The sequence below is a fragment of the Tenebrio molitor genome, chromosome 8, assembly GCF_963966145.1.
Source record: "Tenebrio molitor chromosome 8, icTenMoli1.1, whole genome shotgun sequence".
NCBI lineage: Eukaryota > Metazoa > Arthropoda > Insecta > Coleoptera > Tenebrionidae > Tenebrio > Tenebrio molitor.
In genome coordinates this window covers 17,245,606-17,268,729 of record NC_091053.1, presented here as the reverse complement: position 1 = coordinate 17,268,729, position 23,124 = coordinate 17,245,606, and the positions used below count along the sequence as shown (strand labels likewise).

Genomic DNA, 23,124 nt, shown 5'->3' with positions numbered 1-23,124 from the left:
TTCCGATTTGAAGGAAAATAGTACTGATATCACCGTTATAAAAACGATTACAGATAAATTTAAGGCTGATTTAACGGAGTACTTCTCTTCACTAAAAAATGATATAAACATACACGTTAGTCAGAAGTTTAATGAGCTGGGAACTGGGTTATCGCCGTCAATATCTTCGCCAAAAACTTACAGCGAAATTGCTAAACAACCCAAGGATGTAGTAATTCTTCAACCAAAGGTTCTTCAAGACTCTCTTTCTACTATGAAAAATTTAAAAGAACAAATTAATTTAGCTGAAGTTGGAGTAGGAATAACAAAGATTAAGCATCTCAAAAATGGAGGAATTTCAGTCGCATGCAACAATGCTGATGAAAGGATTAAATTGGAGACTGAGGCAAAAAAAAAACTTGGAGATGCGTACAGTGTTAAGAAAACAATCCTGTACAACCCAAAAATCAAAATTGTAGGTTTTAGCGAGGAACTCAACGAGGAAAACCTGAGAAACTGTTTAATTCAACAGAATTTATCTCTCAAAAACATCAGCGGTACTTTTAAACTGATTACCTGCAAGAAAATGAAAAAAAATTATTTAGCAATTATCGAAGTTGATCCTCTTACTTTCGCCGACTTTATGAAAATGGAATCTGTGTGTATCGGATGGAATATCTGTAAAGTTTATGAACACGTAAATGTTTTACGGTGTTTTAAATGCGGAGGATTTAATCACACTAGTGAAAAGTGCAAAGAAGATGTTTCTAAATGTTTGAATTGTTGCGAGGAAGGTCACGACGAGAAGGATTGTAATAATAATTCCGTGTGTGTTAACTGTTTGAAGTTAAACAAATCCAACAATTTAAATTTGAAAGTTGATCATTCGCGATTCAATTACTCATGTGAAGTATATAAAAAACAAGTGTCAGTTAGTAAAAGCAAAACGCGCTACTCCATGTAGCAATCAAAGTGCTGCAGTGTTGTAAAAACAGGTATCCTTTTTTTGAACATCCAGTGTTTAAGAAACAAAATTCAGGAACTTGAGGTTGTATTAGAAACTAATAAATTTGATATTTTATGTTTCGAAGAACACTGGCTGGTCGAGTCTGAGGCGAGTTATTTTACAGTAGGTAGTTATTCAGTAGCTGAATACTTTGCTCGAAAAAATCATATCCATGGAGGAGTAATACAGTTTGTTAACTCCAGTTTTGAATGTATACCTCTTCCTACTGTTAAAACTTTATCCATAGAAATAGACTGTGAATTAGTAGGGACATTTATTCCTTCATTAGATGTGTACATCATTACGGTGTATAGGTCACCTCTGGGTGACTTTAACATGTTTATTGAAACTATGCACAAGCTTTTGGGTAAAATCGATTATAAAAATAAAAATCTAATAATTGGAGGGGATTTTAACATGCACTTTAATACTAACAACAAATATGCACAATCGTTTTCTGATTTACTTCAAAGTTATGGTCTGTATTCGCATGTTAAATTCCCTACTAGAGGGTTATCCGCAATTGACAATGTATTTTCTAATATAATTACTGAAGACATAGACGTTACTCCAGTAAATTTTCACATATCAGACCATTTAGGAATATCAGTTAATTTACGTACCAATCATTTTATCACGAGAAAGTCTAAAGTAAAAATTGTTAGACCTTTGTCTGATGAGGGTAAATTTATGTTCTTTAAATTCTTAGAAAATGTAAACTGGAATTTTGTAGATTTATCTTTTGATCTCAATGTTAGGTTTCAAATGTTTATGAACACTATTATGTACTATTACAATTTAGCTTTCCCACAAAAACAAATTTTCTGTAAAACTGGTTCCAGATCTAACACTTCTGTGAAGTGGTTTACACCTGTACTAGATAAGATGCGTAATACACTAGGTCTTATATGTGACGCTTATAATTTACATAGGACTCCGGAATTGAAATCACTTCTAACAGATTATAAGAAGCGTTACCATCTTGCTATTAGAGATGCTAAAATTGAAGCAAATGCCAAGTTTATTTCTGATAATAAAAACAATCCCAGAGTCCTATGGAACCTTATCAACAATAATCGAACATCAAAGAACAAACACAACAATTGTGAGATAAATCCCAATGATTTTAATAATTTTTTTTCGAGAGTTGCTGAAAATATCATTAATTCATTACCCAGTGGAAGCAGAGATCCGATTTCTATTATGACTAATGAGAATAGTACAAATAATATTTTTTGTTTTAAAGGGGTATCGGAAGTTCAAGTACGGGATGCAATCACCAAGTTACGTAATACTCATTCAAAAGATATTTATGGTCTTTCTGTACCGATTATAAAATGTGTTCAAAATATTCTAATTCCACCTCTTACTAAATTATGTAATTACTGCATTAAAGAAAATATTTTTCCTGATTGCTTAAAAAAGGCCGTTGTCATTCCACTGCATAAAAAAGGAAATCCAGCTGATATGAATAACTATAGACCTATTTCTCTCTTGCCCGCTATATCAAAAATTTTTGAAAAATTATTATTTGAACAAATTTTAAATTTTTTGCATGATAACAATCTATTGTCTCCTCAGCAATTTGGTTTTCGTACAGGATCTTCCACCGTAAAAGCAGTTACTAATTTGGTAGAGAAGATAATAGACTGTTTTGAACGTAAAGAATATTATTCAACATCTTTCCTGGACTTGAGCAAGGCTTTCGATTGTGTGTCACATGACATCCTATTGAGGAAACTCTATACGTATAATTTTCATCCGTCGAGTACACGATTAATTTTATCATATTTGAGTGACCGCAGTCAGTGTGTTAGAATAAACGAAGTATTATCTGATTTTTCACGCATTGTTTATGGGGTGCCACAAGGTTCTATCCTTGGCCCGATTTTGTTTTTAATTTATATTAACGATCTATCTTCTTATGTTTCGTGTGCTGATATTACATTGTTTGCCGATGACACTACTGTGAGCAATGCGGAAATATCCATGGAGAATCTTTTACTTAAAAAAAAATATAGTATTTCATTAACTGAAGAATGGTTCCTGGCAAATCGACTAAATTTAAACAAAGATAAAACTGTACATATGATGTTTACTTTAAAACAATTTGTTGGAGGAGTAGAATACTCAGAACAAACAAAATATTTAGGAATATATGTCGATATGCAGTTAACCTGGAATGCACACGGTGAACAAATGGCTTCTAAAATATCTAGAAATATATATCTATTACGTAATCTAGCTAACAATCTTCCTCTCCAAAGTCTTAGACTAGCATATTTTGCATTAGTGCATTGCCATATTGAATACGGTATTTTAATCTGGGGTCACTCAGGTACTCTGTACAGAATTTTCCGATTGCAAAGAAGGGCTGTTAGGGTTATTGCCAACCTTGGTTTTAGAGACGATTGTCGGCAACATTTTGCTAAATTGAAAATCTTGACTCTTCCCGCCATATTTATATATAGATGTTTGGAATATGTCATTAAAAATCCGAAACTATACCCCAAACTATCATCTTATCATCAATACAGTACTAGGTCTCAAGACATTGATCATATATCTCTACGTTTAACTAAATCGCAAGATGGAATCCACTATTATTGCATTAAATTTTTCAACGCACTTCCGGACTCTCATAAAAATTTACCTCCAAACCAATTTTTAAAGCATATAAAAACTTATTTATTAAATAAAATAATTTACTCTTTTAATGAATTTTTAAACAATTCATCTAATGATTTGAAATAGTCAAATTTGTTTTATTTGTTCTTTTTTATTTATTTATTTTTTTCTCTCATTACTATTCCTTATGTAATTAATTTTTCTTTCGTTTTGGGACATGTGTAAATACTATTTTGTATATTTAACACGAATAAACAATTATTATTATTATTATTATTATTATTATTGTGGTACCAAATAGAAAAACAGAAGTTATGTAAGTTCATTTATAACAGGTTTTTAACAGAGCCTGTTGTTAGATGAAAAGTAATTAAAAGATATCGGGTGTTCATTTAAATTTATCTTCAAAGCTGGCATCGAAAAGCCGATTGTAAATGCACCACTTAGTTGCTTTCGTCTGAGCATCTCTAACGGCTTCTTCCTTTTGAATCTCTTAAGTCTTGCTTCTTGAAAGAAAAAATCTTTATACAGGGTCATTATAAATGATTGTCCCATCGCAGTTGGATGTGCCACCACCCTCGCAACTAACGCCTGCTGTGGAAGTATTTTTCTTGCAAAAATTTGGCAAGCTTCACGCATGCTTCTTTGCAGTTATCATCACCCAGTTTCTTTATATTACGTTTCTTTTTAAAATTTCTTCTAGACAATTTGGTACGTATCAGCCATTAGTTAATTTTCTTTCTTGCAAAACTCGAAGACTTGCTTCCACAGACATGACTTCCTCTTAATCGCGTCTTGAGGAACACCAAATGAATAATACAAATCTGATTTAAAAATCGACACATTCCCAAATCATGTATTTGCATTCATTTTCCAAACCAACAATAATGTTGTTAATACGGTTGTCGTATAATACAAGACCCAGCTAGAGATAGTTCATAAAGATGAAATTGTACCGCTTTAAAATTGGCTTAATTTCGATATTGTTCCAAACATTTTATCTCTCATTAGTTTTGAAATTTAGCAATGATGAATTGTTGATTGACGGGATGATATTGATCGAAATGTTTGTGAATGATACGAGTAGAGTCACTTCAATATAATTCTCGACATATTACAATATCATTCAAATCATCCCGCAGTGAGTTCTTAATAGAGGAAGCTTCCAAATAAATTACTTCTATACAAAAGCAAAGAGCAAATATGCTGGCTGTAAATCACAATAAATCAATTCAAGTTTCTTAGTTGAAATACCATGGGAGGTAAATTTAATACTAGCTGCATTAATTATTTTGTGTAGTCATTTTATTCCGGTATCCCCATGTACTTTATTAATTCCGCTTTTATATTATCCCGCCCAGCTGCTTTATTACCATTTTTGACTTTTCTTACCTAATGCTTGTTCTACTTCATCAACTGCAATTTCGTTATTATCTTTTCATGAAAGATTTGTTGTTTATCAGTTTCTGTTTCCACTTCTATTTTTCTATTTAGCTTTGTATTAATGTTATTGCCATTTGCCTATAATTTGTTCACTTGATGTCCATTCTTATTTTCTATAAAATTGATATCTTGTTTTTTACCGTGTCAATTGATTTTTCTATATAATACTTTGCTATTTTTTTCAATTTCATGGCCGAAATCTTCCCATGCATTTCTTTTTTATTTCGTAATAATTTTTTCTTCAAACGTCCGTAAATGATGACATTATACTGCTGCATTGATAATGCTAAAGTGTCACTTCGTTGTCATGGCATCTAACAAACTGTCCAGCGTCCGTGAAGTTATTTATTATCTCCGCTGAGGAGCGTCGGTGTAATTATTATCTCCGATGATGAGCGGCTGTGAAGTAAACTAGCTAAATCATTTGAAATTCCTACCTCAAATTGTAACAAATTCGTGTCTGATGTGAGATATTGAAACATTTTTCCATTCGTAAGAATGGGTAATTTACCAGCTGTATTGTCAAACGCGACGCCACTGGTAACCAAATTTTTCGCGGAAATGTCAAAAAAAACGTCAACGATGTGCTATTATGAAGCCAGAAAACAACTTTTCGCTTTCGGAAAATTTTACAGACGTTTACTGTAAATGTAAACAATAATTATTACAAAACAAGTGGTAATTAATCCGACTTTTTTCGTAAAAGAAGAAATATGAACATTTTAATGCTTTCAAGGAAAATTTTCATATCGATGAAATACAAGAGCGCCTAGGGCAACATTGCTTCTTATCAAAATTAGCAAAATTGTGTTCAAAATGAATTAATTTCAGTTTAAAAAATACATGTTTATTCCCTGATTTAAAATGTTGGTGGACACCATTAGGATTGGTTCCATTGTTTTATTTTCAATGAAACGTTTTTACAGGTTTTCAGAGTCATTCTTTACGTGGAAAAGTTCCTCCTTGACACAATAAAAATTTACTTGGAAGATGGCATGGAGGTAACGTAATTAAATAAAACAGATTTGTTGTTGTTTCAGACAACTCAAGCAACATCCAGAACCTTTTACATTCCAAGACCTGAAAAAGACACCATGGCTGTACTAGGCTCCCACAATTTAAAATTATTCCAAGCAGTCAATTCTCTGAGTGATTCCAACGACACATACAACCTCACCGAAAACGACTTACAAGTTCTTCAGAATCTGCTCTCTGTGTTGAAACATAAACGTAATGCCAGCAATTTTGCAGAGTCCAGCCAAAGCGAGGAGAATTGTGGTGGCCAATTAAGAAACTTTGCTGAGACTTATGCCAATCATTACCATTCGTATTTCGCAATATTTGTATGTGTGTTTGGAACGATCGCCAATGTCTTGAACATTATCGTCTTAACGAGGAAGGACACAGTGTGTGCTCCGATTAATCGCATTTTAACGGCGCTGGCAGTGGCTGACATATTGCTGATGGTGGAATACATCCCTTACGTTTATTACTATTATATGGCCCTGCCCAAAACTTTGGATTTTCCCTATCGAGGGGCGATTTATATGCTGTTCCACGTTCACATCACGCAGATTCTTCACACCACGTCTGTATGTCTCAATCTTACGTTAGCCGTGTGGAGGTACTTGGCCCTAAGGTAAGTTGTCGCTTTACGATTTTTTCATTTTATTCGTCTTTTCAAAACTACTAAATATGGAAACATTATATTTAATATTTATCTGTAGGTATCTCACACTGGGTTATTCTAAACTTTGTATATTTGTATATTTATTTGTTCTGGATAAACTCGAGAACCACTGAACTCATTTTCAAAATTCCTTCAGTGTTAGATAGGTTTGTTCTTCGAAAGTAATATAGACAAATATCGTTCCCTTGCCACGTACGAGGACTAAACAGTGAAATAAAATGTCAAACAAAGCAAGCAAAGTCGATAACCAATTTATAGATATGTAATATGTACTTCTGTAGAGATGTTGGATTTTTTCATGGGCTATGGGCCATATCTGTGCGAACTACGAATATCGGTCTCAAGTAGGCGCTACAAACCGACCGGAAAACATCGTCATTCGTTACGGTAGTGTTGTCTCTCTGTCGTTTATTTGCATGTAAAGTCGTCGATGTTTTCAGTTTTCATTTACAGATTATTCACTGATTTATCGCTCCGCCTTCGCGCGGATATTTACAAGGTCGCAGTCCATGAGAGAATCCAACACCTCTACTACAATTTTTTTACGTTCTATATAATTTTAAATAATACAGTTCTAAATTAGCAGCATGCCATGATGAACAAATACTAAAACTAGGTTTCTATTTCATCATTCAAATTCAGTCAAATTTAACATACTCGAAAAACCGATCTGTCAACGGAGTATTATTTATTCCTTGATTAAAACTGGTTTATTTCAATTTTGTAATGACGTTCTAAACGTAGACTACTCAATTATATCGTTCCTTTTGAACCAGGAAGAAGAGTTTAATTCATTTAAGTTTTTCCGATATCAGTTAATTTGCATTTTCCGTTTCGGTAAATTCAAATTAAAAATATTGACGGCTGAAAAGTAGCTGTTAATTGGTTCAGTGATGAAATCTGTGGACTGAGAGGTAAAGTTATAATAGAACTTTACATTGATATTGTTCCCGGAATAAACTAACTTCGCATGATTTATAATCATAAAGCTCTTCAAAATGGCAAAGAGGGGGTCTGTGACATGTATATTTGGAATTCAGCTTTATGAATTTAAGTTTTTCTGTAATTTAAATATCAAAGCAAATTATTTGCATGTTTCATCAGAAATCATCTGGTGAACTTCAGTTTTATAAATTTATTCTCAAAGCTCTAAATTTGACAAATTTTCAAATTATTTCCAAAGTTCAAATTGTAAATACATATAAAGCTAAGTATTTCTTCCATTTCTTCGCAAATAATTTTTTATCATAAACGTTTTCTGTTCATTTGAGTAACGATATACAGAGTGTTATCGAAATGCGTGACCAAACTTTAACCACGAGCTACTGGCTTAATGTAGAACTCGGAAAAAATATTTAAAAAATTCTGTCAAAAAATAAAATGACATTTATTTTTTGAGCTACAATTTTTTTTAATTGCTTTTAGTCTTCTACGTTGTCCCACAACTTTGTAGGTAAAATTTCGGCATATTTTAAAAATACACCGTGTATATCGTATTTTATAAAATGTACGCCAATGCGAATAACCTCTGGGAAATACGCTTTAAAACAAGGAAACCGCATTGGTGTACGTTTTATAAAATATGATAAACAGGGTGTATTTTTAAAATGTACGGAACTTTTACCTACGAGGTTGTGGGACAACGTAGAAGACTAAAAACAATTGTCCCTCAAAAATTAAATGTCATTTTATTTTTTGACATAGAATTTTTTAAATATTTTTACTTTTTTAAAGTGTAAATTGACAGTTGTAATGAAAGCATGTTGACAGCTAACCTAAAATTTATAAACAAAAAAACTTCCTGTTTTTTTCTTTCTTTGCAATGTTTTACATTAAAAATAGAATAACTAGCGAGTCTCATTCTCAAAGCAAATATCTAAGGGCACCCTTTGCTAAAAACAAACATGCTCAAGTACGTGCCGGTTAAATCATGTCAAATGGCGGGAAATTCAAACTTTACACTGTTCCAAATGGTTCACTTTTTTACCGCCTCCACAGGCCAGGTTTTCATTTGAACGCACGATACATTTCGTGAGTTACCTTTTCTGTTTTGTTTAAAAGCCTAAAACTTTTTAGGTTTCGTTGATAAAGAGTTTTCAATATTAGCAATGTAGTTTCTGTAAGATGTTGCAATGAGTGTGTGGACAAACTTCGATAATATTTGAAAGTGTTATCACGTTGAATACACTTCAATTTTTTATAATTAGTTAAACTTTTGGATTAATCATGCAGACAAGAAATCACTTTATACCCTTCGCTAGACTCCTTCACTTAATTTCTTTTGTTTGCTTCGACCATCCAGTATTTGAGGACGCTTTCCGCCCATTTTTGTGTTGTTGCTATTACAAAAAGTTGGACGACGGGAGTTTTATTTGAAGGGAATGTCTTCAGCTCTTGTCATCAAACAAATGAGATCAGAAAATATCAAGTCTCAGATTCAATAAAAAGAGCTTAAGAAAAAGTAATGAAAATCCGTGAAACTTGTCATGCATGACAATTTCGCACAAAAAAAATGCATAGCCTTCTAAAGGATAAAAGTATTTGATGAAATGTTATTTGATATTTGCTCTCTTACGAATCCGTCCACACCACTCAAGCGTTCAAAAAGAACGCGTTGTTGCTCTTGTTCGCTCAGTCGGTTTGGAAATACGATTACATTGGGCAGTATTAATAAAAGCTAGCAAATGCTTTTGCTAGCTATTTTATAAGCAATTGCTTTAAGTGATATTAATAAAAGTGTAGTAAATGCTAGTGAGACCTGGCTAGCAAATGCTTTTGCTCGTTTTAGAAAGCATTTGCTTGACGATATTAGGATTTGCTTCTTTTACTATTAATAAAGATTAGCATTTACTTGAAATAGTAAGCAATTGCTAGGATAAATGACATTCTTCTTCGTGTCGTACTAGTAGTTATAAATCGGCTGTTAAAGCACCATAAAAGTATGTTCCAAGTGCCAAGAAACCGTAAATTTTACAAGGAAAGGAAAGACAATACCATTACAAGAGAAGATGATGTAAAATTGTTTCATTTCCGAAATAAAAGTGTTCAGTGGATTGCTGATTTTCTTGGGAATGACGTTGGTGGTGCTTTATCTTCGGTGATGAAAATAAAAATATTGTTGCGATATGTGGCTGATCCAGGTATAAAAAATTAAATTATTCAAAAAAGTATGCCATGCCTATGTCAACATCATCTGATATTTCTCTTGACGAAAATGATAGTTTTTTTGAATTTAAATATCCTCAAGACTCAAGATTTCGTTTACGAACTACCCACTTGAAAATTAGTGACAAAGATTTAACCGACGCAGGTCCTTCGAACGTTAATATAAATCTTGACCAAAAATTCGGAAATGTCAAGAAATGTCACAATACAATTTCTGAAGATAAATTAGTTTTTCAATGTGAAGAGTGCAACAGGAACTTTAAAAATGAAAAGGGTCTTAAAATTCATAGAACAAGAATCCATGGAATAATGGGCCAATCTGTTTTGTGTGAATCATTTTCCTCAAAAAGTGATAAAACAAGAAGGAAAAATGAAACAATCAATCAAACTCCACCTACTTCCATGGATTATGAGAAACAATCCGGATCAGAAGATAGTCAACCTGATGGATCTCAACGATTACGTTGTACTCTATGTCCTGGAAAATCATTTAAGGATAACAACAGATTGAAAATTCACGTAGATAAGTATCATGTCGATAATAATCTATCAACTTCTTCTACTTCTTCAACCGAATCAATAACAAAATTGCTAATTAATTTGAAACTTCAGTTACCAACTATTAGAAGATTGCCGAAAGCTTGTAGACATTTAGCTGCGGATAAATTAAGTTCCATTATTAATAATTGTCTTTCGACCAAATCATTATCATCCTTTGAGAATCTTTTGCTTTTTTCGTATAGAGCTTTCAATGTAGCAGAGAAATCTGATAAGTCGTTGAATAAGCATATAAAAGAAAATCTTTCTAATTTTGAAGTACCTCAAATACGAACTGGTTCTAAGAAACGTATAAATTTATCATTAGCTAAGAAAGTAGAAGCAAAAGTAGCCGATTTTGATATCAGAGGAGCTGTTAAATTATTGTCCTCGGATGACTCATTAGCTTCATTCAACGAAGTTGTTGCCGAAGAACTTAAAAAAAAACATCCTTCACCATCTCGCGAACTTTTTTTCCCAGACCCTTCCAAACCAGGAGACATTAGTTTAATAGTCAATGAGCAAAACGTTCGAGAAGCTATCAATTCATTTCCTGCCGGTTCTTCACCAGGTTTAGATGGCATGAGACCACAATACTTGAAAGATATCATATCTTTGTCAGCGGGTGAAGCAGGTCAGAGGGCACTAAGAGCTTTAACCAAACTGTGCAATTTTTTATTATCTGGGCAACTTCCTTCAGAAATCTGCCATTTATTGTATGGTGCGTCTTTATGTGCCCTTAACAAGAAAGATGGAGGACTTAGACCGATCGCTATCGGAAACTGTTTGCGAAGATTGACCTCAAAGCTAGCCTGTTTTCAAAGTCGAAATATTGTAAATTCATATTTATCTCCACACCAACTCGGAGTTGCAACTAAACTAGGATGTGAAGCAGCAGTTCATACCACACGAACCTTTGTTAATAACGATCAAAACCGTGGCAAAGTTCTTCTTAAATTAGATTTCAAAAATGCCTTTAACTCAGTCGAACGGGATTGTATTCTGAAAGAAGTCCAATGTCATACCCCACTTCTGTACCCTTATCTTTATCAATGCTATAGAAATCCTTCAACTTTATTTTTCGGTAATTATTTAATTTCTTCTTCTGTTGGAGCCCAGCAAGGAGATCCCTGCGGTCCCATGATTTTTAGTCTTGCCATTCAACCAATTATTTTATCTTTGGATTCTCAAATGAATATATGGTATTTAGATGATGGAACCTTAGCTGATTATCCAGAAGTAGTTTTATCCGACTTTAAGAAAGTTATCAATTTATCTCAGGAAATTGGCCTTGAATTAAACTTTAACAAATGCGAGATCTTTTGCTGTTCTGGAGACACAGATTTAAAAGTCATAAAGAAATTTCAAAATTTAGCACCAGGCATTAAAATCTGTGACCGAGAAAGTTTATCTCTTTTAGGCTCTCCAATCTTTGACCAAGGTTTCAAAAACACTGTCGAAAAAACTATAATTACTGTTGAAAATCTTTTAAACAAAGCTGAACTCCTTAACAGACACGTGGTTTATACTTTAATCAAAAACTGTCTTTTCATATCAAAATTTAATTTTTTATTAAGAACAACTCCATTTTGGAAATTTTCTAATTATGTTAATTCAATTGATTCTTCTTTAAAGTCTTGTTTAGAGAGAATACTTAATTTACGTTTAACTGATTTACAATGGCGTCAGTCCACTTTACCGATTAGATTTGGTGGTCTGGGAATTCGTCGCATTTCCGATATTTGCCTCCCTGCTTTCCTATCTTCAATTAATGGGGTTAAAAAGCTTGTTTCTTTATTACTAAACTCAAAGGATAATGAGCTTAATATTCACCATTATGATGAAGCTTTAGCAGTCTGGGGTGTAGCAAATGAGAACGAAATACCAACAATCCCACAATTTCAGAAGAATTGGGATAATATTAATATCAAAGGAATAATTGGCAATGACTTAATCTTTAATTCACCTAGAGACTTGGCTCGTTTTAAGGCTTTGCAATGCAGAGAATCAGGATCTTGGTTACATGCAATACTTTCTCCTAATATTGGTACTCTTTTAGATAACACTTCCTTCCAAGTTTGTATTGGTTTAAGATTGGGTTGTAATCTTTGTACACCTCATATTTGCAAATGCAATGCGAAAGTTGACGAAATTGGCACCCACGGTCTAAGTTGTTTCAAAAGCAGTGGTAGATTTTCAAGACACACTGAAATTAATTCCATTATCAACCGGTCTTTAACTTCAATTCATGTGAATTCAACTTTAGAACCAAACGGACTGTCTCGGGATGACGGAAAACGCCCAGATGGGATGACTTTAGTACCGTGGATTAAAGGTCAACCTTTGGTTTGGGACGTTACTGTTGTAGACACACTTGCAGACAGTTACGTATTGAAATCATCTGAAGTCTCAGGTTCTGCCGCTGAAATGGCTTGCAAACGCAAACATAGCAAATATAGTTCAATCATTTCGTCAAACTACGTGTTTAAAGGTTTAGCATTTGAAACCTTAGGCCCTTGGTGCAAAGAAGCCATCGATTTCATTAATGTCATCGGAAACCGACTTATCGCGGAATCAGGCGATTCAAAATCAAAGAAATTCCTTTTCGAGAGGATTTCCCTTGCCATTCAACGTGGAAACGCTGCAAGCATTCGGGGCACTTTTCCAGATTCCGCAATATTATCGGAAATTTTTGTATTATAAAACAAAAATGTTTATGTAATTATGTTATTAATATATTTAAATTAATCTCTTTTCAATTATTCATAGAGTAATAAATAGTGTTAAACTATTTATAGGATTTCAGATTGGGGTAGCTGAACTCATAAGTAAGGAAGTAAGTCAACCAATTGTATCGAATGTTGTAAAATTTGTCACGGGAAAAATTATAGACAATGCACCACTTTGGATACATTTTCCTGGCGCCCCGCGTTGAACGGCAAGCAATTACTTGTCAAGTCACTAGCATATGCTTTCGTCAAGAGGATTTCTTTATTAATACCAAAGCAAGCAATTGCTAGAAGCAAAAGCTTTTACTTTAAAGCAAATGCTAATGCTAAGTAGCAAATGCTTGGAAGCATTTGCTTATTTTTATTAATATCACCCAATATTGTCATGTATGTAACTCCGTACCACTGTATACAGGATGTTTTTTTAAATACAAGTGAAGAAAAAAACTGGTTGTAATGATCTGAATACATTACTTTTCCCGCCAAATATTCGAACCTGCGCAAAACGGTAACAAATGTGGTCGTGATCGTCATCGAAGCGGAGGAGCCCTACGTTGTGTTTTTCTTTTGGTGGAAAAAGATTCGGAATGCAAACGATGAGGGTTCCAGTTGGAAGAGTGCCGCAAATAAAACACACATGTGAGGGACGCAAAATACCTTTTATTAAAAATGCCTGTAATAACTTTGATGGAAAAAAATGAAACGAATCCAAAAAGACAGAAATAAAGTTTAACGGAGTACAAGAAATTAACTAGTTGAGTACATTACAAAGATGAACGACAAGATGAATGCAGCAACATTTAAAACATCAGAAAACGGGTACATGACAGACAAAATGACAGGTTAAAGCTTGCAAAACAAGTAAACAAATTAGAACGCAGTTATTACAGACAGGGACGGATGAAAAACCCTCTTCAAAAACCGTATCCCAGGTATTACTCATAATTTACAATTCGATTAATGGCAAAAACAATCTTTAATTTAATTTGTAACTACTCGGTCAAGGTACGCCAACGGGAGCTTAGAGCTGGAGGTAACAAACTTTCGGCTGCGAGGGGACTCAGAAAAATAATCTGAATCGTCTTGAAAGCAAGCGACATTTACAGGTACTCGGGGTATCGCGTGTCGGACTACTGTTTACCGACCAATTCCGAGTGATTTAAGCGTTCGGGGTTGTAGGATGAGCTTCTCAGAATCGCGTAGAGCAGAACTTGTTCCACCTTCCCCAACCAACCGTTTACCGACAAACTCCCGAGGTCCCTATAACTGCGACGGGGGCTTCACGTAAACATCTCAGAGCCGCGTACAGCAGGACTTGGTCCGCCTCCGTTATACGGTCCTACATAACCGTCGCCCCCACGGAAATTTGACTAAACAACCCCCTGACCTCCTGAATGCCACCTAGCCCCCATGTGATCGTACTTGTAACATTTTAACTTTAACTTTTCCGAAATCTAGCAACAACACAAAGAAAAACCAGAGTTTAATTCAATCGAACAAAGAGTAACATTAAACGATGAGAAAATTTAGCAAAACAAATCGCCACATTTAACAATGATAAAATAAGCAAAGCAAAACGCAACATTAAACAATGAGCAAATAAAAGAGAACAAAGCGCAAAGTTAAATAACGATAAAATAAAAAACCTTTAAATGGCACAAATAGTACAATAATCGCTGGCTGGTCGAGTGCCGTTAGAAAATGTTAGTCAAAGCAAAACAAAATGGCGACTAATTTTTGAAATTACCAGAGTGTTAAAGAAAATGAACCTCCCGGGGAAAACTTTGGGATAACGCTTAAAATTAACAAATGGGCGCTTCCCGAAAGAAACAGCATGCAACAAAATGATATTTACAATATACCCTTACCACGTGGTCCTGGTTCCAAAAAAACACAAAAAGAGAACGAACGTGGGACAAATTACCCGGGGTGAATTAAAACGTCGGGTTCCTCATGGAGACCCTAAATATCTACTCGGGACGGTAGTGTAATTGATTCAGATTTAACTTACAAATTTTGGAATATGGATGGCTCTTCGCACGGTGTGTTCATTTCGAAAAACCAAACAAAAGTGCTCTACCCCCTTCAACCACGCGCGCGAGAGACCGCTTCACCCCCGCTATATTTCCGCTCTCCTTGTTGCCAACTCCCCAGGATCACCAACCCCATCCCTTAGTTCCTAATCTAGCCGCTAGTACCTTCACATTTGGCGCGCTTTCGTGGCGGTACCGGCAATCAAAATTTAAATTTTAAACTGGGTCATTACATGGTAATAGGTGAGGATGAGTAGAACTTATACACACAAAATAATCCAATAAAAGTATTTTCGTTTTCGAGATAAAAATAAATTAAATGTTGGTTGAAATTGTCAGTACGCTGCTAAATTAAATGCAATTAAAAACGTAATTGCGGTTGTCAAGCAATAATAATAATTTTATTGGATTTTTGTTCCTAGCATTATCGGGTTGCTGTGGTTTAATTGATTGTTTACTATTGTTGTAGAATGTGCATGGACAAGGTTAGTTTATCTCTACCATTTTAGATTTAAAAATTATGGTTTTCTGGACTCTGTATAATCTCCATACGATCCAGTTTTTTTTGTACCAGCATTTAAAAAACACCTGTATAATTTTCCTACAGAGACAATATTTTACAATATTTTAAAAATGTACACTGACCGGGCCAAAAAACGACTCACTTTGAATTTTATTATTATTATTATTTTATTAAAAATTTGTTACACAGTCTAGGACTGGTTTACAAATTTTTAATAAAATAAAAAAAAAAAAAAATTTGTTACACAGTCTAGGACTGGTTTACAAATCTATGAGGGGCATGATGACCAACTCAATAGACCGGGACCAATGGCTTAACGTGACTTCCGAATCACGAGACAGAATATAGCCTTTTTTTTTTTTTTATTTCGCCCTGGGTCGGAATCGAACCCGCGACCCTCGCGTCCCTGAGCCGAAACGGACTCCCTTAGGCTACATTCAAAGTGAGTCGTTTTTTGGCCCGGTCAGTGTACATTTAATTAAGTAATTCATTGTCTTAGGAAAATTTTTTTGATATCATGTTGTATTGATAAGCGTTATTTTTAAGTTATTCTTTGCCAAAGAATATCCGACAAACAAAACATTAAACACAGCAAATAAAATTTTAATGAAAAAGTAAACTAATTTTTAAGAAAAAAATGTATGTTATTAAAAATTGCATTTTGAATTAGTATCTCGTATTGTTAAATTAAATCTTTTAACACGTAAATCAACCGACAAAAACACAACATGGAAGTAGCGCAAATTTTCTAATATGTAATTTATTTAAACAAAACAATTCGGTTGCCATGGTGACCATAGCACTCCCGATCATTGAAAATATCCCAATTTAACTATAATAAAGAAAAAGAAGCACAAATATAATTTCAAGATCAGTTATTAAAGAAATCATAATGAATCGTTTTTTGTGCCGGTCAGTGTATTATTATTTATTATTATAAAAATACGATTTTTTTTTGTTGTCAAGTCTGACACTGTAGTTAGTTTCGAATATTTTAAAACATTTTTATGGAGCTTAACAGTTCTAAATCTAAATCGTACTTTTCTCAATTCGGTATCCCACGCAAATACTTTTTTTTATCTGCCATTAGTCTCATTTGGCACCTGAGTGAGTATTATCGTCTTCTGCTGTTATCATCGCTGAACAGCCAATTTGTTTCCAACATCGAAAGCTCCTTTGTAATCTTTTGTATATATTTATATTTCGTTTCTGAAATTCAAGCAGAACAATGCACACACAAAGTGTAATGACCAATGATGTCTTACGCAAAGAGTAATAAATAATAATTGTTAGCTCGTACTTTTGCAACGTTTTTCAAAAGTGTACAAAATCGTAGATTTACAGTTATTTTATTCAGTAGAGAAATCATTACTTATAAAGTAGCATTTGAGACCACAAATTGTCGACGCCTATGCAGTGAATGTTTATTTGCATAGGATTTCGCTACGACATGACTGATAATAATTTACAACTCCTGCTCTCATTTGTTTTCTTTTTGAGCACTTTGTACGGTGTACCTACACAATGTAAAAAAAATGGATGTGATTAACTAGTTGCCTAACCACAAAGGGCTTCTAGATAATGTGTTTTAAAAAGAAACACAATTTTAGAAGTTGTAACCAGTGTTCTGCACGAGATGTTTTGAAAAATGACACACAATAAAAACTGCAAAGTAAAAAGAATGATTTTGTACATCATCTACATCAGTAAAACCAACTGAACAGTGATGAAAATTGTGTCATTTAGATTCTCCTACTGAATAAACTCATCTTACAAAAAATAAGAAATTTGATTGCATCATTAACTGATTTACAGTTTATTGTACTTTAGATTTCATTTTAAAAAATGAAAGAAAGCAAATATTGTCATTATTGTTAGACAAATTCGTTAAAAATCATAATTATTTTGCTATTTTCAATACAAGTGAGCAAAGTAGTGCATTTAATTACGAGTACGGAAGTTGGGCGTCTGAGCCGAAGGCGAGGACCGAACCGTACCATGATCATAAAATAGAGTCGCGGAATCGAAAATTGGGGCACCATTTTTTTTGTCACTTTTTGAATTTTGAGTTAATTGCAGTGAGCTTTCACCTGCTGCCTACCCCTTATTATGCCGCAAATCACTATTTTTTAATGTAAATAAATCAAAATGACAAAACATAACAAGAGTAAAAAATGAGGTTATATTAACGTAAACTGTACGTGCCTATCATTATCTTTATCTATATGCATCACTATTTTCCATAACTGTTAAAATAAATGAAACAATAACTTCTACAAAATTAGTCCAACGAGAACTCACGCAAACAGTTTTTCACAACAAAACGTGGATCAACAAAATTCCAAACAAGAGAGGTTACGTTGCGTGTTTGTAATTGATTTACTGATTTTCGTTTAATCAGTGATACCAACACATAATGCATGAATTTTTCCAGAAGTTTACCTCAAGCAATTTCAGAAATCTAAATAACAGATTACAAATTTAAATAAGTCAAAAATAAGACACGCTTTAGTTAGAAAGTATTTTAAAAACAGATTAAAAAAACTTTCAGTACAACACATTTGGTGCCCTCTATCCACAAACTCTCAAAACATTCGCTTTGCTCACTAGTGAGAAAATATTATTTCCTCACTAGTGATTCAATTGCCATCTTTGCCAACTATTTTCAGTGAGCCAAAAACTACTAAAATCCAATGATCATGGAAAAAATAATTCTTCTGGGAGTTCCAAGCCACTTTTTTATTGAATATAACGTACAGTGTGTGGCAACATTCGCGAATTCCAAATTCAGAGCATTGTAGGGAATCACTTCAGTAGTCCAAATATGGAAATAAAAATAAAATCGGGACTCCCCACACAAAGATACATTGGTCTGCAGGTGCACTCTTTGAAGACTCGTCACACCCAGAAACCCACGGAAGGAGGAGACAGCAAATTGCGATAGAAAAATTTACAAAAAGCTACCGCATCGTAGAGTAGTGAAAAATAACTTCTCGGAGGAATTCTACGTAACAACTAACACCAAGAGTTGATCATTTTAAAACAATATAGATCTATGTTAATAACCTAAGAATGGCATTTACTAATAGTGAAAAAATCGATATGGTAATGTTTGCCAATTTTTGATGTATGGCTCAAAATGTTATTGTCAAGAGCCTTTTGAGACCGGAATCTGCCACTGGTTAAAATATTTATGAAACTATATGAATCACCCTGTAGTATTGTTTTAGAATTTTAGAGTTTCATCATCCATCCCTACATTTATAGATAATTACTCCAGTTGTCTCATTTCTTTGAGAAAAAAAATCTTGGAATGCTCCTCCAAAGTTTCTTCAAAGGACATGAATGTGTCCACAGGTGTACATAATTTGGTGTAACTGTCATGTGAATACTCTGCTCCCATCCACCTCCACTTCGAAAGACATTCTACTTTTTTTTTTGACGAATTGAAAACAAATGATAGATACACATAAATTCCAACAATTGAATTTCATTTTCCACTCAGATCTAAGAAAAGGGATTTTTTATAACATAAAATGTAATTGCTGTTTGTGCTTAATATGATATTTTACGCCTTGGAGAAATTTCATTGTTAGTAAAAAAACATAATAACGGAATAAAAGAAAAACTGATGTTCTAAAAAAAATTAATATAGTCGAGAATAATTTGCAGGTTATTTGAGGTAGAGTTGTCATCTGTATGACATTTCATAAGCGTGCATTTGATTTTTTTGATATCATTACACATTGATTTGACAGTTTTCAAAATTGCGCGACTATGAACTGTCAAAAAAATATCATCTCTACCCTACCCACACAGTTGCCATATAAATTTTCGTACATAGTTGCCATACTTGGCCACAATCATTTTCAATCACCCAATACTTCAAGTCCTGGGAGTAGAAGTGTCCCACAGGCGGCTCGTCTGGGTCAAATGTAAGATCATTCGAAGTATTTGTCACGATTTATTTATCAATTACACGAAATATTTAATTAATAAATTATCCCCATTAAGATAAAGCCTCTCAAAAACCAAAATAACGAAATTAATATCCATTATTTAACCGATTCGACTGTGATTAAAGACTTGGGACTTGTGGGCGTCTCTGTGGATGTCAGATCAGATGTCAAACAAATGTCAAAAATATTGCAAGATTGCCCATCAGTGTTAAAAGGTAAACAGTTGCAAGTTGTAACCGTTTGCTATTTACGTTTTGATAACGTTTGTTGTATTTAGCGAACATCTGAACAGTGTACTGTGTTACTTCCGGACCGAGATGATTTGATCGGTTTTGATTTAAAAAAATAAAATAAATAAATAAAGAAAGTGGGCGAAAGGGAAATGACAGTGACGGAAGTTTTTTTAGTTGTTGACTGAACGGTCCCAACTTACGTAAATTGCCACCACCGTCCGCAAATCGGCCTTGTCTTGTATTCGTTATACCCATGGAGGTAGTATTAACAGGAGGGAGCATTCCCTATACCGTCAATGCTTTAGATGCGGTACCAGTCGGCCAATCTCTAGTACCACTTTATGACTCTTCTTAAACTAGCCGCCAGCGTTAATGACACTGTTGGCCCACTGCTTGAATCTTTCCAGTGGCGTGCTCAACAAGAGTAATTTGGGGAATTTGGGCATTTCAGTTATTTTACTTTCGGCTTTACGTGTGAGTGGTTTTGGTATGAATTTTCTTCGTGTTTGGGTGTTGTTTTATTGTTTTTGTTGTTATTTTTGAACTTTTTGTAATTCAGAAGAATTGCAAAGAGAGCGAAAAATACCAATTTTACCACGCCACTGGAAAGGCACATGGTGCGCTCTGTATTTAGTACATACCACTTTATAGCACTGCGCATTTACGCGGCATTTCCGCTTTTTTCAAATAGTGCTCCCTCCTGTTAATACTACCTCCATGGTTATACCTAACTGATTTTCCTCTAACAAGTAAGTGCACGACTTTTCAACCGCGTCAGTGTCCCCGAGCCGGGAACGATAAGAGACATCGCACCCATCACCGGTACCCACAGTGGTCCTAGCTTGACCACCAGAAGCCCCGGTGGTAACAACTGTTAGAAAACGAAATGCAGTGCGAGCAACAGCTCCAAAATTGATGTAGATCGCGGCAAACTCAATGTAGATCTAATCCAACCACAGTCCCGGGCGAAAAGTGTATGATTTCTACATAATTGCTCCTGATGCAAAGTTTCTGATTACATAGGTAAAATTTCTGAATTTGCCAGAGGAAGAATTATAAATTATTATTGTAGGTTAAGTAGGTGTCTTACTTGTCACTAAGTGTGACCGCTTTCGATGCAGTGAAATCACCAATTTGACAACGAGAGATCGAAGATTAGGGCTTTGCTATCGTATTAAAAGTTCAGGATACTAAAAATTACAAATCGCGATTATTTTCCATTTTGGGAAAGTTTGACGTGGAAATTTGCAGAAAGTACTATCGCGGCCATCCAAAAGTGAACGTTTTTTTTATAGTTTGATTTTTACTTTAAATCATAGGCGTCCTAAAATGTCAAAGTTTGACACTAGCGATAAAAAAATTATTTAAACTATTTTTTTTAAATGCCACATCTCACTCCGATTCCGACAGCTAGGGCTATTGCAAAGCTAGAAGAAAATTGGTCTTTGGCTGCTGTGGCTAGAGAATTACATTGCAGTAAGACTTGCATCTTCAATATAAAGAGGCGTTGGCAAGAAAACAGGCTTGAGAGGCCAATACGAATAGGTGTTGAAAAGGTTTCTTTACTAAAGTTTACTTTCACTTTAATAATGTATCAATTACTTCTCAGTATCATTTTTATTAAAAATTATTTATTACAACTTTTTATTATTAAAATAGTAACGCCTGCTGCACGAACGTCAATGAATACAGCCTGATTTAATCTAACGAAAAATACGGAAATTTTCGCAAGCTATCGTTCACTTTTGGATGGCCGCGATTGTACATCGGATAGAATGGATAGCATTGTAGACTTTACTAATATTATCGAAACTTCAAGTACCAATAACAAGGGAAGTAGAAATTACTAGTACCTTAAAATTTGAAGATTGTAACTGCAGGAAAAGAAAATAAATAAGTAAGTTCTTGTTCGACTTTTTTTTTGTGATCCGCTTGAAGATAAAATAGTGTATATTATTCAGAGTAGAAGCTCTTTTTGTGCTTCGCCCAGTTGTCGACCTCAACTGCGTTTCGGTCTTCAATCTCTGGGCTTAGCACAAAAAGAGACACTTCTACTCTTAATGATATAATAACAACCTATTATTTAGCAACAAATTTAAAATATTAAATTAAATAATGAGAAACAAAGTAAATAAATGTATCGTAGATGAGGATTTCGGTCTATTTCTATTCTTCACACCCTCAAGAAGTTGTCTCAGTGTAAAACTGGCATTTGGTGTGCTTCTATTTTGCCTAAATCCTTGTTATTCTTCCGCTATAGTTGTGGCAATCTGCAGTTTCCTGTTCATTATTATTGATGTAAATTGTTCGCGACGGAATTTACTCATATAGATATAAATCCTCAATAATTTTCTTTTTTCTTTAATTTTATTTTTATATTGGCACTATTAGGCTTTCTTTTCAATTTGTAGGTATTTTTCTATTTCTTATTATTTTGTTCAACAGCTTTCACAGTTGTTGGACCAGCAAGACCTGGCGACTTTCGATTTTTCAATTCACTAATTGTTTCCAATATGTCCTCTTTTGTAATTGTGGTGTTCTCAAGATTAGTGTCTTCGTAAGAAAAAAAAATTGTAATCTATTAAATTCTGAAAAAATGTTCTCACACGTAAAATTTGCTTATGATTCTAGCCCCTTCTTTGCAATTGTCTATTGCTAAAATGAACATTTTTGCTATATAATTTATTAATAAGATAGAAACTCTGGTAGCGACTAAATTTATCTTTACTATAGTCGGATAAGCATTGGAATTCTTCAACAATTGTAACTACAAGTTATAGACGTTCAAATTTAATACTACACGTCATGTCAGTTGAAGTTTTCCTCTGAAGTTCTTAACCGGAAATTCTTTATTTTGCGCATGAGCATCCTTCTTTTCAAGCAAATGAATCAAAAATAGACTGTCGTTGTTAAGAATTATTTCGATGCAGGCAGTAAACACGATTTTTCTTGTCGGGTGGTCATAAAATCAGATTAACAGAAATCGTTGTCTCGATAGTTCAAAACAATTTGTGGTCAAGTGTTCCGATGTTTGCGTTTGTTAACGTATGTCGCAGCCTCACCCAAAAAAAGGGATAAAGAAACATTCTGTCATTTCCTCCTTTGGGAAGGCGATCTGCTGAGGCATTCCTTGCCAAATCAGCCACATGGATAGGAATCTATGATGGGTCCCTGGGTAGGGAAAGGGAAAAGTATGGCG

The 23,124-nt window shown here is 34.1% G+C and overlaps 1 protein-coding gene across 1 annotated transcript in view; it reads left to right on the top strand.

The window, feature by feature from the left end:
- Positions 1-23,124, top strand: part of LOC138136729 (G-protein coupled receptor dmsr-1-like) — a 79,472-nt gene that overhangs the window by 22,898 nt on the left and 33,450 nt on the right. The window contains exon 2 of the mRNA XM_069056009.1: positions 6,097-6,695. Within this exon, the coding sequence (XP_068912110.1) occupies positions 6,151-6,695 (545 nt within the window). The 5' untranslated portion in view covers positions 6,097-6,150. The remainder of the gene's footprint in view (positions 1-6,096; positions 6,696-23,124) is intronic.